The sequence below is a fragment of the Oncorhynchus masou genome, chromosome 27 (genome assembly GCF_036934945.1).
Source record: "Oncorhynchus masou masou isolate Uvic2021 chromosome 27, UVic_Omas_1.1, whole genome shotgun sequence".
Taxonomy (NCBI): domain Eukaryota; kingdom Metazoa; phylum Chordata; class Actinopteri; order Salmoniformes; family Salmonidae; genus Oncorhynchus; species Oncorhynchus masou.
This window is the reverse complement of record NC_088238.1, coordinates 52,486,110-52,501,450: the sequence shown is the minus strand read 5'-3', so window position 1 is coordinate 52,501,450 and position 15,341 is coordinate 52,486,110. Positions and strand designations below refer to the sequence as shown.

The 15,341-nt window shown below is 42.2% G+C and overlaps 1 protein-coding gene across 2 annotated transcripts in view; it reads left to right on the top strand.

The window, feature by feature from the left end:
• The window catches only part of LOC135516400 (neurexin-1-like), a 1,013,356-nt gene that overhangs the window by 519,844 nt on the left and 478,171 nt on the right, over positions 1 to 15,341 (top strand). For both annotated transcript variants that reach the window (XM_064940681.1, XM_064940678.1), the window contains one exon: positions 10,552 to 10,725. In XM_064940681.1, coding sequence (XP_064796753.1) covers positions 10,552 to 10,725 — 174 coding nt within the window. The remainder of the gene's footprint in view (positions 1 to 10,551; positions 10,726 to 15,341) is intronic.

Genomic DNA, 15,341 nt, shown 5'->3' with positions numbered 1-15,341 from the left:
AATCAGATTTCAACCAGGCAGGAGCTACACAAAAGTCATAAATAACGATATAATTCATGCCTTACCTTTGAAGATCTTCTGTTGGCACTCCAAAATGTCCCATACATTTTTTATTTTTGTCCGATAAATTGTTTCTTTATATCCCCAAAATGTCAATAATCGATAAAATTTAAGAAGGGAAATACTGTGCTCAATACCGGATGAAAACAAAGTGAAGCACGTTCCAGGTCGCACGCACCTGTCACGCCCTGGTCGAAGTTTATTGTGTTTGTCTTTATTTATTTGGTCAGGTCAGGGTGTGACATGGGTTTATTGTGGTGTGTTTTGTCTTGAGGTTTTGTTAGGTATTGGGTGTGTGGCTAAGTGGGGGTATCTAGCATAGTCTATGGCTGTCTGGAGTGGTTCTCAATCAGAGGCAGGTGTATATCGTTGTCTCTGATTGGGAACCATATTTAGGCAGCCATAATATTTGAGTATTTCGTGTGTGATTGTTCCTGTCTCTGTGTTTGTTGTTCACCAGATAGGCTGTATAGATTTCCACGTTCCGTTTGTCGTTTTGTATTGTTAGTTATTTCATGTCGAGTTCCCTTTCATTAAAGAACATGAATAACCACCACACTGCATTTTGGTCCACTTCTCCTACGACAGACGAGAACCGTTACAGCAACAAAACATTAAAGTGCACCTGGAGTGGCACATGGAAAGAACAGGGCTACTTCTACATTTCTCAAAGGAAAAACATCAACCAATTTCTAAAGATTGTTGACATTTAGTGGAAGCCATAGGAACTGCAAGCATATTTCTATTTAAAAGGGATTGCCATAGAAAACTAATGGAAAACAGATTAAGCTCCAAAAATGTTTTCCCTGGATGGTTTGCCTTCGGGGTTTCGCCTGCCAAATCGGTTCAGTTAAACTCACAGACATTAATCAAACATGTTTTAGAAACTTCAGAGTGTTTTCTATCCGAATCTACTAATAATATGCATATCCTAGCTTCTGGGCATGAGTAGCAGGCAGTTTACTTAGGGCACGCCTTTCATCTGGATGTGAAAATACTGCCCCGTAGCCCAAAGAGGTTTTAAGCTCAAGCTTGTTATTTTTATTGTCCTGAGGTGGAATGTATACAGCAGTCTCGATAACAGCTGACAATTAGAAGGGCATTTGACCATCAGATATTCCAAGACGTGTGAACAATGGGTCAACACTTCAACCGCTCTGGAATTTGCACACTGGTTGGTGATGCTGAAGAGGCAACCCCCACCCCCCCCCTCTGATTTCCCCGACTCCACTGTTCTGAGAGTGTCACCTGTTCCGAGAGTCCCATTGGTAGCAAATCCGCGATCGGCGGTCCTCCGTCTTATTATCAAATGGCCAGTAGAATGGAGGGAAGAGGTGGTCAGTTTTCCCTTAGCCTTAATCTAATCCAGGATCCCCCTCCCTGGCTTCTGTAATGCCGCCGTTTCCTCCTGTGTAGCCTGAAAATTGGATCGGAATTACAGAGAGCCCAGGGCAGATGAGTCGAAGTTGAAAGTAGATGCCCTAATTGGGGTAAGTAACTGCCGATCTGATGTTCAGAAGTTATTTTACTATCGCTCGCGAACGGATACAGAGAGGGAGAGAGGGGGAAGAGAAAGAGAGAGATCACTAATTACCACAGACCAATTACCAGTCCAATGAAGGGACCAAGGGAGGAACGCAGCTGGAACGGGACCCACAATACCCCACACAGGTCTCCTGGAACTTAGTCAAGGGACAAATAATGTGTTTGTGTGTCCTAGTGTGTGTGTTTGTTTGTGCTCAATCTTGCAAAACAAGACAAAAAGAGCTATTTGGCATATTTGCTACACTTAATGGTTATTTTTTCTCAATGGAATGCATTATAGCCAGCCCACTGACTCTTCAAAATGCTAACTGCTAACTTTTATACAACTGCATTGTGTGCACTTTTTGGAATACCCCCAGCAATAAAAATGCATATTTGAGAAGTGATTTTGCTTCTCTTAAAATCTGAGGGCATCATTCAGTTCTACAGCTAATGAATCTACAGTATTGATTAAAAAGACTTACAGCCTTGACTGCGGCGTATTAAGTGTCAAACACACATTAGTTTAAGGAAGAAGACTGTGAACCATCATTTACTTATTCAATTACTCTGACAGGTCTTTCACCTATTGGGCTTATTTCTTCTCTCATGCCAAAGATTCATATTTGGGGCACTTTTATGAATGTACTCTCCAGAGTTTTGCTGAATTTATACACACAAAGGCTGCCTGTGGCACTGCATTTTGTTTGCAAGGGTTGCCCTTTTAGCCAATGGTTCCCTGGGAAATATATACCACAATAATCCATTTCAATGGGACTTCCTGGTTTAGATAAATGCTGACGATAAGAAATGCCAGGAGCTAAATAAAGTTTTTTATTCTTATTGCACTTGCATCAAAGGAGGGTTGATGCACAGATGTTTCATCATTTAGTTTGGCAGTCACATCAAAGCTCTCTAGCACAGAATAATGATACATTTAAGTGGAAAAAATAATTGTACAAAAAGTTGATCAATGAATAAAGTTATGGAACCAACACAATGGTTATTGCTTCACATAGTACAATTAAATAGAGTAAACTTTAATAATACCAATCTTCAATAACTGTCAATCTCTGACTTGTCCATAGAAAGCCCTCACCTCTCCAAAGACAGTGTTGTGTGAATTTAATAGCTCACAAAGGAATATAGACATGAACACAGCTCTGTCTGCATCAAACATCAATCCCAATCTATACCCTATTCTCTCATTCCCTATAACTCTCTGCCATGAATCAATTATGGAGACATGTTACACTTTATTCCATAACCGTGAGCATTTTGTCAAGGTGGATGGAACTCGTTCCCAGGAGTATACCACTAACAGCTGGTTCGACATCTCCCTCCTCTGTTCCAATACATTAAGATACCCAGTGTTTACAGGCAGACTACTGGCAGACGAGCTGAATAAACAGCTGTTGGGACGTGACAGTCCTGTCTGCTCCAATAGCAAGTGCGTCTGCCAGCATGTCAACTTCTCAAGTCTCGCAACTGGATAGACACGAGACAGAGAGAGAGAAGGAGGAATAATTGAGTAATGTGCTGGAAAATCATTGTTTTATCCTCACATGTGAGCGTAAGACTGTAAAAGCACAAGGAAATCAGCTCCAAGTGATTTGAATTTTGGAAATCTGCTCCCAAATATTCCCGTAACTTCAGCCCTTCTTCCAAAATGTTTGATTATGTATAATATCTGTCGGTCATCTAGCAGTAGGAATGTGCTGAAAAATGTCAGCATGTTAAATAAATATGAGCAAACATCTGCTGTGTTAAGCGTTTTGCTACCCAAAACCATATTTTTTTTGTTATCACATGCAAGCGTATAGAGCAGGGTTCCCAAGTGGCAGGGTGGTTTATTTGGCCCCCTAAGTTCTCTGAGCAAAACAATTATATTAATATATATATATATATATACAGTGCCTTGCGAAAGTATTTGGCCCCCTCGAACTTTGCGACCTTTTGCCACATTTCAGGCGTCAAACATAAAGATATAAAACTGTATTTTTTTGTGATGAATCAACAACAAGTGGGACACAATCATGAAGTGGAACGACATTTATTGGATATTTCAAACTTTTTTAACATCAAAAACTGAAAAATTGGGCGTGCAAAATTATTCAGCCCCTTTACTTTCAGTGCAGCAAACTCTCTCCAGAAGTTCAGTGAGGATCTCTGAATGATCCAATGTTGACCTAAATGACTAATGATGATAAATACAATCCACCTGTGTGTAATCAAGTCTCCGTATAAATGCACCTGCACTGTGATAGTCTCAGAGGTCCGTTAAAAGCGCAGAGAGCATCATGAAGAACAAGGAACACACCAGGCAGGTCCGAGATACTGTTGTGAAGAAGTTTAAAGCCGGATTTGGATACAAAAAGATTTCCCAAGCTTTAAACATCCCAAGGAGCACTGTGCAAGCGATAATATTGAAATGGAAGGAGTATCAGACCACTGCAAATCTACCAAGACCTGGCCATCCCTCTAAACTTTCAGCTCATACAAGGAGAAGACTGATCAGAGATGCAGCCAAGAGGCCCATGATCACTCTGGATGAACTGCAGAGATCTACAGCTGAGGTGGGAGACTCTGTCCATAGGACAACAATCAGTCGTATATTGCACAAATCTGGCCTTTATGCAAGAGTGGCAAGAAGAAAGCAATTTCTTAAAGATATACAAGTGTTATACAAGTGTTGTTTAAAGTTTGCCACAAGCCACCTGGGAGACACACCAAACATGTGGAAGAAGGTGCTCTGGTCAGATGAAACCAAAATTGAACTTTTTGGCAACAATGCAAAACGTTATGTTTGGCGTAAAAGCAACACAGCTCATCACCCTGAACACACCATACCCACTGTCAAACATGGTGGTGGCAGCATCATGGTTCGGGCCTGCTTTTCTTCAGCAGGGACCGGGAAGATGGTTAAAATTGATGGGAAGATGGATGGAGCCAAATACAGGACCATTCTGGAAGAAAACCTGATGGAGTCTGCAAAAGACCTGAGACTGGGACGGAGATTTGTCTTCCAACAAGACAATGATCCAAAACATAAAGCAAAATCTACAATGGAATGGTTCAAAAATAAACATATCCAGGTGTTAGAATGGCCAAGTCAAAGTCCAGACCTGAATCCAATCGAGAATCTGTGGAACTGAAAACTGCTGTTCACAAATGCTCTCCATCCAACCTCACTGAGCTCAAGCTGTTTTGCAAGGAGGAGTGGGAAAAAATGTCAGTCTCTCGATGTGCACAAGTGATAGAGACATACCCCAAGCGACTTACAGCTGTAATCGCAGCAAAAGGTGGCACAACAAAGTATTAAATTAAGGGGGCTGAATAATTTTGCACGCCCAATTTTTCAGTTTTTGATTTGTTAAAACAGTTTGAAATATCCAATAAATGTCGTTCTACTTCATGATTGTGTCCCACTTGTTGATTCTTCACAAAAAAATACAGTTTTATATCTTTATGTTTGAAGCCTGAAATGTGGCAAAAGGTCACAAAGTTCAAGGGGGCCGAATACTTTCGCAAGGCACTGTATATATATATATATATATATACAGTGGGGCAAAAAAAGTATTTAGTCAGCCACCAACTGTGCAAGTTCTCCCACTTAAAAATATGAGAGAGGCTTGTAATTTTCATCAAAGGTACACTTCAACTATGACAGACAAAATCACATTGTAGGATTTTTTATGAATTTATTTGCAAATTTTGGTGGAAAATAAGTATTTGGTCACCTACAAACAAGCACGATTTCTGGCTCTCACAGACCTGTAACTTCTTCTTTAAGAGGCTCCTCTGTCCTCCACTCGTTACCTGTATTAATGGCACCTGTTTGAACTTGTTATCAGTATAAAAGGCACCTGTCCACAACCTCAAACAGTCACACTCCAAACTCCACTATGGCCATGACCAAAGAGCTGTCAAATGACACCAGAAACAACATTGTAGACCTGCACCAGGCTGGGAAGACTGAATCTGCAATAGGTAAGCAGCTTGGTTTGAAGAAATCAACTGTGGGAGCAATTATTAGGAAATGGAAGACATACAAGACCACTGATAATCTCCCTCGATCTGGGGCTCCATGCAAGATCTCACCCCGTGGGGTCAAAATGATCACAAGAACGGTGAGCAAAAATCCCAGAACCACACGGGGGGACCTAGAAAATGACCTGCAGAGAGCTGGGACCAAAGTAACAAAGCCTACCATCAGTAACACACTACGCCGCCAGGGACTCAAATCCAGCAGTGCCAGACGTGTCCCCCTGCTTAAGCCAGTACATGTCCAGGCCCATCTGAAGTTTGCTAGAGAGCATTTGGATGATCCAGAAGAAGATTTGGAGAATGTCATATGGTCAGATGAAACCAAAATATAACTTTTTGGTAAAAACTCAACTTGTCGTGTTTGGAGGACAAAGAATGCTGAGTTGCATCCAAAGAACACCATACCTACTGTGAAGCATAGGGGTGGAAACATCATGCTTTGGGGCTGTTTATCTGCAAAGGGAACAGGACGACTGATCCGTGTAAAGGAAAGAATGAATTGGGCCATGTATCGTGAGATTTCCTCCTTCCATCAGCAAGGGCATTGAAGATGAAACGTGGCTGGGTCTTTCAGCATGACAATGATCCCAAACACACCGCCCGGGCAACGAAGGAGTGGCTCGTGAGAAGCATTTCAAGGTCCTGGAGTGGCCTAGCCAGTCTCCAGATCTCAACCCCATGGAAAATCTTTGGAGGGAGTTGAAAGTCCGTGTTGCCCAGCAACAGCCCCAAAACATCACTGCCCTAGAGGAGATCTGCATGGAGGAATGGGCCAAAATACCAGCAACAGTGTGTGAAAACCTTGTGAACACTTACAGGAAGTGTTTGACCTCTGTCATTGCCAACAAAGGGTATATAACAAAATATTGAGATAAACTTTTGTTCTTGACCAAATACTTAATTTGCAAATACATTTATTAAAATCCTACAATGTGATTTTCTTTTTCTCGTAGGTGGGAAGTGATTTGGAGTGCGCTGCTCTCCTTCAACCTGATTGTTGTCAGTGAAATATCAGAATACAACACTAAAGACAGAAAATAAATCATATTATTTATGTCTTTGGTGTTGTAGGGTGGTTAGGAAATAGTTTTCAATTCTAATTATGGCTGAAGCATAAATGGTTTTGTTTTAATTTGTTGGTATTTCAGTTAGGCAGAAGCCCAGGTTTAAATTCAGCCACCAAAAATAGTGTGAATTTCACCTTCACGAGGCCGTCTTTATGTGCTGACTCTGTTTGATGCAAAGCTACTAGACTACACATTTTCGTTACCTTCAGAAGCAGGATTCACATTCTATTTGAAATATTGAGCCAACAACACCATTGTTGAGATTTACATTATGTTTTTCATTGTGGTTTCTGCACAGTCAATTAGGCTTCAAATGCCCATTACATTTCTTCAGTTCTATAGTCAATTATAAACGTGGTGGTTCAAGCCCTGAATGCTGATTGTCTGACAGCTGTGGTATATCAGACTGGGTAATTACGTTGGCTACCAGTTTATAATAGCAATAAGGCACCTCGGGGGTTTGTGGCATATGGCCAAAATACCACGACTAAGGGCTGTTCTTTTGCACAACGCATCGCGGAGTGCCTGGACACAGCCCTTAGCCACGGTATTTTGGCCATATACCACACCCCCTCGTGCCTTATTTCTTAAGCATAGCCAACTTTTTCAGCAAGCTGCCAGCACATGAAACACTCAAGAATCAGATGCAATAACATGACAGTTTTTGCAAGTGCAAACTCTCTTTGTCAGTTTTATTATTGGGCTGATCATTTCTTCCTTCAGGCCAGTAACATTCACCTGTAAAATGACCCTGAATCTTGAATTTGACTTGTGATGGAAGACCACACATACAGTAAGACTTGTGATGGAAGACCAGACATACAGTAAGACTTGTGATTGAAGACCACACATACAGTAAGACTTGTGATTGAAGTCCACACATACAGTAAGACTTGTGATTGAAGATCACACATACAGTAAGACTTGTGATTGAAGACCACACATACAGTAAGACTTGTGATTGAAGACCAGACATACAGTAAGACTTGTGATGGAAGACCACACATACAGTAAGACTTGTGATGGAAGACCAGACATATTGTAAGACTTGTGATTGAAGACCACACATATAGTAAGACTTGTGATGGAAGACCACACATACAGTAAGACTTGTGATTGAAGACCACACATATTGTAAGACTTGTGATTGAAGACCAGACATACAGTAAGACTTGTGATGGAAGACCAGACATATTGTAAGACTTGTGATTGAAGACCACACATACAGTAAGACTTGTGATGGAAGACCACACATACAGTAAGACTTGTGATGGAAGACCACACATACAGTAAGACTTGTGATTGAAGACCATACATACAGTAAGACTTGTGATGGAAGACCACACATACAGTAAGACTTGTGATTGAAGACCACACATACAGTAAGACTTGTGATTGAAGACCACACATACAGTAAGACTTGTGATGGAAGACCACACATACAGTAAGACTTGTGATTGAAGACCACACATACAGTAAGACTTGTGATTGAAGACCACACATACAGTAAGACTTGTGATGGAAGACCACACATACAGTAAGACTTGTGATGGAAGACCACACATATAGTAAGACTTGTGATTGAAGACCACACATACAGTAAGACTTGTGATTGAAGACCACACATACAGTAAGACTTGTGATTGAAGACCACACATACAGTAAGACTTGTGATTGAAAACCACATATACAGTAAGACTTGTGATTGAAGACCACACATACAGTAAGACTTGTGATTGAAGACCACACATACAGTAAGACTTGTGATTGAAGACCACACATACAGTAAGACTTGTGATTGAAGACCACACATACAGTAAGACTTGTGATTGAAGACCACACATACAGTAAGACTTGTGATTGAAGACCACACATACAGTAAGACTTGTGATTGAAGACCACACATACAGTAAGACTTGTGATTGAAGACCACACATACAGTAAGACTTGTGATTGAAGACCACACATACAGTAAGACTTGTGATTGAAGACCAGACATACAGTAAGACTTGTGATGGAAGACCACACATACAGTAAGACTTGTGATGGAAGACCACACATACAGTAAGACTTGTGATGGAAGACCACACATACAGTAAGACTTGTGATGGAAGACCACACATACAGTAAGACTTGTGATTGAAGACCACACATACAGTAAGACTTGTGATGGAAGACCACACATACAGTAAGACTTGTGATTGAAGACCACACATACAGTAAGACTTGTGATTGAAGACCACACATACAGTAAGACTTGTGATTGAAGACCACACATACAGTAAGACTTGTGATTGAAGACCACACATACAGTAAGACTTGTGATTGAAGACCACACATACAGTAAGACTTGTGATTGAAGACCACACATACAGTAAGACTTGTGATTGAAGACCACACATACAGTAAGACTTGTGATTGAAGACCACACATACAGTAAGACTTGTGATTGAAGACCACACATACAGTAAGACTTGTGATTGAAGACCACACATACAGTAAGACTTGTGATTGAAGACCACACATACAGTAAGACTTGTGATTGAAGACCACACATACAGTAAGACTTGTGATTGAAGACCACACATACAGTAAGACTTGTGATTGAAGACCACACATACAGTAAGACTTGTGATTGAAGACCACACATACAGTAAGACTTGTGATTGAAGACCACACATACAGTAAGACTTGTGATGGAAGACCACACATACAGTAAGACTTGTGATTGAAGACCACACATACAGTAAGACTTGTGATTGAAGACCACACATACAGTAAGACTTGTGATTGAAGACCACACATACAGTAAGACTTGTGATGGAAGACCACACATACAGTAAGACTTGTGATGGAAGACCACACATACAGTAAGACTTGTGATTGAAGACCAGACATACAGTAAGACTTGTGATGGAAGACCACACATACAGTAAGACTTGTGATTGAAGACCACACATACAGTAAGACTTGTGATGGAAGACCACACATACAGTAAGACTTGTGATTGAAGACCAGACATACAGTAAGACTTGTGATTGAAGACCAGACATACAGTAAGACTTGTGATGGAAGACCACACATACAGTAAGACTTGTGATTGAAGACCACACATACAGTAAGACTTGTGGAAGACCAGACTTGTGATGGAAGACCACATACAGTAAGACTTGTGATGGAAGACCACACATACAGTAAGACTTGTGATTGAAGACCAGACATACAGTAAGACTTGTGATGGAAGACCACACATACAGTAAGACTTGTGGTTGAAGACCACACATACAGTAAGACTTGTGATGGAAGACCACACATACAGTAAGACTTGTGATTGAAGACCACACATACAGTAAGACTTGTGATGGAAGACCACACATACAGTAAGACTTGTGATTGAAGACCAGACATACAGTAAGACTTGTGATTGAAGACCAGACATACAGTAAGACTTGTGATGGAAGACCACACATACAGTAAGACTTGTGATTGAAGACCACACATACAGTAAGACTTGTGATTGAAGACCACACATACAGTAAGACTTGTGATGGAAGACCACACATACAGTAAGACTTGTGATTGAAGACCAGACATACAGTAAGACTTGTGATTGAAGACCACACATACAGTAAGACTTGTGATGGAAGACCACACATACAGTAAGACTTGTGATGGAAGACCACACATACAGTAAGACTTGTGATGGAAGACCACACATACAGTAAGACTTGCCATGTAATATACGGTTCTTGTCATCATCCTGAGAAATCTCACCATGGAGATTCTACAATGCAAGTGTGAATTAATGCTGGACAGCTTTTTAATATTGCTGTTTGGTTGTTGTCCACTCCAGGGGAGCTGTACATCGGTGGCGTGGGGAAGAGCATGTACAACAGTCTGCCCAAGCTGATCGCGTCCCGGGACGGGTACCAGGGCTGCCTGGCCTCGGTGGACCTCAACGGGAAACTACCAGACCTGATCGCAGACGCCCTCCACAGGATGGGCCAGGTGGAGCGAGGCTGCGACGGTGAGTTGAGGCGCGGCACACAGGGGTGTCATAGGGTGCAACAAGGGCACGTACCCCCTTCAGACTTGTCCTGTTTCTTTTTTACAATTCTGATGTTAAATTCATTATTAAACTTCATTTTGAAGTTCACATTTTATCCGATTATTTTATTAAAATAAGACCTGTCAGCGGTATTATTCCTAGTAAGTGGTTCCTTCCTATAACACGGAGCAAAGATATACAGTTGGTCAGATTCCACAGCCACAAAGTCAGAATTGTCAGGACTCGCAGAAGGAATCTTTGTAAATGAAAATGAGCTATGTAGCCTAATGATTCCTTCTTGATGAATAAATAACATTGAAATGTTTTGCTGTTTCTCTGTAATACTAGCCACCTAACACTTTTATGACGTTGTCTTTAGCTAGTCAGCTAGAGAGGTTCCCAATCTCCCAACCTCATAAGAAGCTACCAAGAAGCCAATTCAGGATATCATTCAAGTTAGTGTAGCTAGCGTGTCTAACTATCTTAGCTGGCATGCCTGCTGGCAAGGTTGGTAGACTTTAGAAAAGCAAGCAATAACTTCATGTACTTCAATCTTTTACCAATATTTAAGCAGAGAAGCGTTTTAGTTTCTTTATAAAAAGAACCACCAGTCATGAAGATACAGACAGATCAAGAGGTTTGCCGAGATATGTAGAAATATACTCGGTGTTAATGTAATCTGGCACTTTGTGATAATATCATGATATTTGTGTAGACATTTTGAATCCATGATATGTGCCTGTATTGATGATGTGTGTCTCGATCCCATATACGGTGTTGTAATGTGGATGTATTATTCTCGGTGTGTTAGTTGCGGTATATTCAGAATGACACTCTCATTAAAATGACAAATGAACAGATAAGGAGGTATGCTTAGATAACCTACGCAGAAAAATAGACCATTTTGTTTTGACATCGAATTATGCATGATGATTATGGCTCTAGATTGCAGGTGTTTGGAAAAAGTCAAAATTCTCCGACCTCCATCCCCATGTTCTTTACTAGGTATCCCCCTTCCCTTTCCTTTTATACCCCGGCTAAGATAATAGGTGCGTGAATTCCTCCACACACACACACACACACACACACACACACACACACACACACACACACACACACACACACACACACACACACACACACACACACACACACACACGTACACTCACACGTACACACACACACACACACACACACACACACACACACACACACACACACACACACACACACACACACATACACACTTGGCATTCACCCAGGCAGCCTCATCAGTCTTTAACATCCCACCTGTTTTCTTCCCAGTCTTATCATATACAAGAGCTTCTGAAGTTGGACTCCTGCAGTAACTCATAGCTCCTTCTTCGGCAGTAATACCCAGAACATACAGTTGGACCCCACCCTAAGACTCAGTGCCCAGAGCATTCTTTACAGTCTCCTCTAAACTGTATATCCAGTCTATTGCACCATAAAACCTACGGGAGGTATCTCTGCCTCTAATGTTATTGTCGGTAGCTAATCTTAACCACCCTGCAGCGCTCACTGTAGCATAGACTCATCAATCCTCCATTTGGAAGGGGCTCAGCTTTTTGGCAGCGGGACGCTGGACTGGATGACGTCACCAGTGTTTTGGCGGCTCTCTGGCGGCTAGTTAATTGTGTTTGTGACGCCTGCAGGCTGTAATGGCAGCGGTGTTCATACTGTCTGTGGCGTGTGGCTTCAAGAGAGCGCCACTGATTTCCCAGAGGTCCCGGCACCGCTTGGTGTCTAAATGCGAACACAGCCACCTCTGCCAGCCAGCCTGGCTTATTACCTGCCTAAAGTTATATGTTGCAATTACGTCCTTCTTAACAGATATCTAAAACTGCATTAGGCTATCACATCTACTGCCCTGAACTCTCAAATGGCTTGTAGTAAGAGGTAATCAGTGATTGAAAAAGTACCTAATAGTCATACTTGAGTTAAAGTAGATACCTTAATAGAAAATGATTCAAGTAAAAGTGAAAATTACCCAGTAAAATAATACTTGAGTAAAAATCAAAAAAAAAAAAGTATTAGTTTTAAATACAGTATACTTAAGTATCCAAAGTAAATGTAATTGCTAAAATATAGTTCAGTATCAAAAGTTTAAGTATAAATAATTTCAAAAATGAAAATTACTACTCATAGTTTTTCCTTGTAGGAGAATGGGTTGTTCTTCCGTTGTCATGGCAAACATCTAGGCCTATGGCACGACAATAAGACAACAAATTACATAGGAGTTGACAAAAGCACACACAGATCCCCAACTGAACTATACTGTATGTCATGGACATTCTAACAGTAGTCAGCCCCTCTGAGCTGTATGTCGGCAGGGGCACCTTGTTCTCCTGTAGCTGCCTGACTCCACTGATCCCTTCCTACAACAGCGGGAGCAGAGAACGACAATTCACTCTGTGTTCCTAACTATGCTGAGTTGCTGACTCACGTCTAGGATTTGAGAGGCAGACAGAGGTGGAAGAGATGGAGGGCAAGAGGAAGTGAGTGAGGAGGGAGGAGGCGAGAGGGGAGGGAGGGAGAAATGGAGAGGCATAGTGACAGAGGGAAACGGAAAGAGACAGGGAGACGGAGGGAGGGAGGGAGGGAGGGAGGGAGGGAGGGAGGGAGGGAAAGAAAGAAAGAGAGAGAGAGAGAGAGAGAGAGAGAGAGAGAGGGGGGAGAAAGAATGTGGAAGTGGAAGAAGGGGGAGTTGGAGGTACCCAGATGTCTCATTCTCTCTCCAGCTGTTAGCTCCAGGTACAGTAGTCATGTCAGTGTTCACGTGGGTTACACAACAAGATTGTTAGTGCCCTAGCAGCTAATATGCTGCTCAGTCATCCAGCTCCTTTAATAAGACAGAGCTACAGCTTTTAACAGAAGGGGGTACACTACATGACCAAAAGTATGTGGAACGTCAAACATCTCATTCCAAAATCATGGGCAATTCATATTTGAGTTGCCCCCCCCCCTTTGCTGCTATAACAGCCTCCACTCTTCTGGGAAGGCTTTCCACTAGATGTTGGAACATTGCTGCGGGGACTGGCTTCCATTCAGCCACCATAGCATTAATGAGGTCGGGCACTGATGTTGGGCGATTAGATCTGGCTCGCCGACGGCATTCCAATTCACCCCTAAGGTGTTCGAAGGGGTTGAGGCCAGTCAAGTTCTTCCACACACCGATCTCGACAAACCATTTCTGCATGGACCTTGCTTTTTGCATGGGGGCGTTGTTATGCTGAAACAGGAAAGGGCCTTCCCCAAACTGTTGTCACAATGTTGGAAGCACAGAAAGGTCTAGAACGTCAATGTATACTTTAGCGCTAAGATTTCCCTTCACTGAAACTAAGGGGCCTTACAGTTGGCAGTATGTATTGGGGCAGGTAATGTTCTCCTGGCATCCGCCAAACTCAGATTCATCTGTCGGACTGCCAGATGGTAAAGCGGGATCACTCCAGAGAACGCATTTCCAATGGCGGTGAGCTTTACCCCTCTCCAGACAACTTTTAGCATTGAATGATGATCTTAGGCTTCTGTGTGGCAATGGAAACACATTTCATGAAGCTACCGACCAACAGTTCCTGTGCTGACCTTCCAGAGGCAAACGACGACAGGCGATTTTTAGCACTCAGCGGTCCCGTTCTATGAGCTTGTGTGGCCTACCACTTTGAGTCTGAGGTGTTGTTTCTCTTAAACATTTCCATTTCAAAATAACAGCCCTTACAGTTGACCGGGGCAGCTCTAACAGGGCAGAAATTTGACGAACTGACTTGTTGGAAAAGTGGCATCCTATGACGGTGCCACGTTCAAAGTCACTGAGCTCTTCAGTGAGGCTTTTCTACTGCCAATGTTTGTCTATAGAGATTGCATAGCTGTGTGCTCCATTTGGTATACCTGTCAGCAACGGGTGTGGCTGAAATAGCCGAATCCATGAATTTGAAGGGTGTCCAGAAACATTTGTCCATACATGCATTCGGAAAATATTCAGACCCCTTGACTTTTTCCACATTTGTGGAAACCCCATAATTACAACTCTAAAACAGGTTATCACACGAATACCTTATTTACATAAGTACTCAGACCCTTTACTATGAGACTCGAATTTGAGCTCAGGATCATCTGGTTTCCATTGATCATCGTTGAGATGTTTCTACAACCTGATTGGAGTCCACCTGTGGTAAATTCAATTGATTAGACATGATTTGGAAAGGCACACACCTGTCTATATAAGGTCCCACAGTTGGCAGTGCATGGCAGTGCATGTCAGAGCAAAAACCAATCCATGAGGTTGAAGGAATTGTCCACAGAGCTCAGAGACAGGATTGTGTCAAGGCACAGATCTGGGGAAGGGTACCAAAACAATTCTGCAGCATTGAAGGTCCCCAAGAACACAGTGGCCTGCATCCTTCTTCAAATGAAGACGTTTGGAGCCACCAAGTCTCTACCTAGAGCTGGCTGCCCAGACAAACTGACCCAGCCAGAGCCCGGACTTGAATCCGATCGAACAACTCTGAAAAGACCTGAAAATAGCTGTGCTGCGACGCTCCCCATCCAACCTGACAGAGCTTGAGAGGATCTGC